The 2,500-nt window shown below is 46.6% G+C and overlaps 1 gene segment (V, D, J or C); it reads right to left on the bottom strand.

Annotated features, from left to right (window-relative positions):
• Nucleotides 1-988: 988 nt before the first annotated feature.
• On the bottom strand, nucleotides 989-1,616 carry LOC105822772. The segment is given in 2 exon segments: nucleotides 989-1,419; nucleotides 1,524-1,616. Coding segments are annotated over 2 exon segments (477 nt in total).
• Nucleotides 1,617-2,500: the final 884 nt, after the last annotated feature.

Genomic DNA, 2,500 nt, shown 5'->3' with positions numbered 1-2,500 from the left:
TCAGTAGCATAAAAATAATAGTCATAAATAAATAAATAACTTGATTAAAAATTGGGAAAATGCCTGGAAATATATTTCTGTCTTTTCTGTAATTTTTATTTATTTCAGCATATTATGGGAGTACAAACGTTTACATTACATATATTGCCTTTGAACCGTCCGAGTCAGAGCTACAAGCATGTCCATCCCCGAGACGGTGCCCACCGTACTCATTAGGTGTGAATATACCCATCTCTCGCTCTCCTCTCCCACCTGAGCAACACTTGATGAATGTTACTTCCATACAGGCACATAAGTGTTGATCGATTAGTATCAATTTAACGGTGAGTATATGTGGTGTTTGTTTTTCAATCGTTGTGCTACTTCACTTCAGAGAATGGGCTCCAGCTCAATGCAGGACAATACAAGAGGTGCTAGTTCACCGCTGAGTTTAGTGGCTGAGTAGAACACCATCGTATCCATATACCGCATGTTATTAATCCACGCAGGGATTGATGGGCACTTGGGGATTGTTTCCGCGTCTTTGCAATTGTGAATTGTCATGCTGTAAACATTCAACTGCAGATGTCTTTATTCTAGACTGTCTTTTGGTGCTGGGACACTGACCACCATGGGGTCTTCCTTCTCTTGCTTAGGATGCTGATTCCCTCTGCCCCTGATGTCCGGCAGCCACTTTATCCTGCCTGTTGGCTAGAAGGAACATTCACGGTTGTGGGCTGTGCTGCATTGTGTTGCCCAAGACAAAACCTTTTATTGATTTTTGGACTTATACCCAACGTTTGATAATTAATGTACATTGGGGGACAGGAGAAAGTGACCGGAAGCCACTCTCTGTCTTTTGTGCAGGTGAGAATATTTTCTCCCATGACCACAAATATATCTAACTCAGAGACTGCAGAGGGAAGCACAGAATCGTGGATTCAGAGAAGTTCCCCAGAGGAAACCATTTTATGGAGAGGAAGCCACGACCCTGAGCGGAAACCAGCCCTTACCCTCCACCTGCACCTGCCCTGGGCTGACTCTGCTCCTTGTGCACCGCGCGCCCCCTGGTGTCCCCGCGCAACCCCGCAGGGGGTTTGTGTCTGGGCTCACACTGATGTCCCCTCACTGTGTCTCTCGCACAGTAGTACACGGCCGTGTCCTCGGCTCGCAGACTGTTCATTTGCAGAGACAGCGTGTTCTTGCTGTTGTCTCTGGAGATGGTGAACCGGCCCTTCACGGCGTCTGCGTACCATGTGCTACCACCAGTATTACTAATTCTTGAGACCCACTCCAGCCCCTTCCCTGGAGCCTGGCGGACCCAGCTCATGTAGTAGTCACTGAAGGTGAATCCGGAGGCTGCGCAGGAGAGTGTCAGGGACCCCCCAGGCTGGACCAAGCCTCCGCCAGACTCCACCAGCTGCACCTCACACTGGGCACCTGCAAACACAGACACATCCTGGTCAGAAACTGCCACACACACCCCTGTTTCTCTCACTCACATCCACTCGCACAGCCAATGTCTCTAGTTCTCCATGAATTACCTTGTAACAGAGCAACTAGGAAAATCCAGCTGAGCCCAGACTCCATGGTGAGGCTCTGTTGAGTCCTAATCACCGAATGGGGACACCTCGGAATGCCGGGGCTGGGGCTCCTCTCCCAGAGCTGCAGGGTGAGGGCTGGGCTGGTTTTCATGAGCAGAGGGAGGGCCCTATTTGCATGTTCCCTGCTATATAGCAAGCTCTGGGGAGGGACACCTCAGGGAGGAGAAGACCAGAGAAAAACTGCAAAACTGTACTGTGAGAAATAGTTAATTCCTGTTCACCTATCTATTTACAGACGCACATAAACCCTGTGCTGTAGGTGTGAAGTTTGCATGTATTTTGCAGATGTAAATGTAACCCTAGACACACATAGAAGTTGTGTGATATGTCCAGAAACACATATCTGGGAATAATTCATCTCAGTGTCTGGGCCATGAGGCCATCCTTGAAACCCACTGCAGGCCAAAGCTGGACATGTCTAGGGTGGTTTCTAGAACCCCGATTCTATAATAAGAACAAAAACCAAATTTCTTGCCTGTTTTTTTTTCTTAAAAATATAAAAAAACGTGGAACAGAGGATTAATGCAAATAAATCAACCTAATGTTTCACTTATCATTATCTATTTATCTATCACTCCTTCCCTACCAAATCATCTATTAGTTGTTCCTATTAACTTTAATGAGGCACAGTTGATACCCAGTGGCCTTGACATAGTTAAAGTTTGCAAGTGAAAATGCTGACAGCACCACCACCCTGTCTGTGATGTTGAGGAAATCGATTTCCCTTGAAGTTTTCACTTGTCCTTTGAAAATTCCTCCTGCTTTCCCCTTCCCTTTCCCTCCCTTTACCCAGGCAACTGCTAATATAGCTCATGGTACTTTAGATCTGTTTGCACTTTCTAGAATTTATAATAGTGGAATCAGGTAGCAGGAGCCTTTTTGCTTATTTTACTCACAGCACATCCTGTGGGTGCAGC

Source organism: Propithecus coquereli, unplaced genomic scaffold (assembly GCF_000956105.1).
Source record: "Propithecus coquereli isolate 6110/MARCELLA unplaced genomic scaffold, Pcoq_1.0 Scaffold635, whole genome shotgun sequence".
Taxonomy (NCBI): domain Eukaryota; kingdom Metazoa; phylum Chordata; class Mammalia; order Primates; family Indriidae; genus Propithecus; species Propithecus coquereli.
Note: the sequence above shows the minus strand (reverse complement) of the source record. Positions and strands in the feature narration are given on the sequence as shown.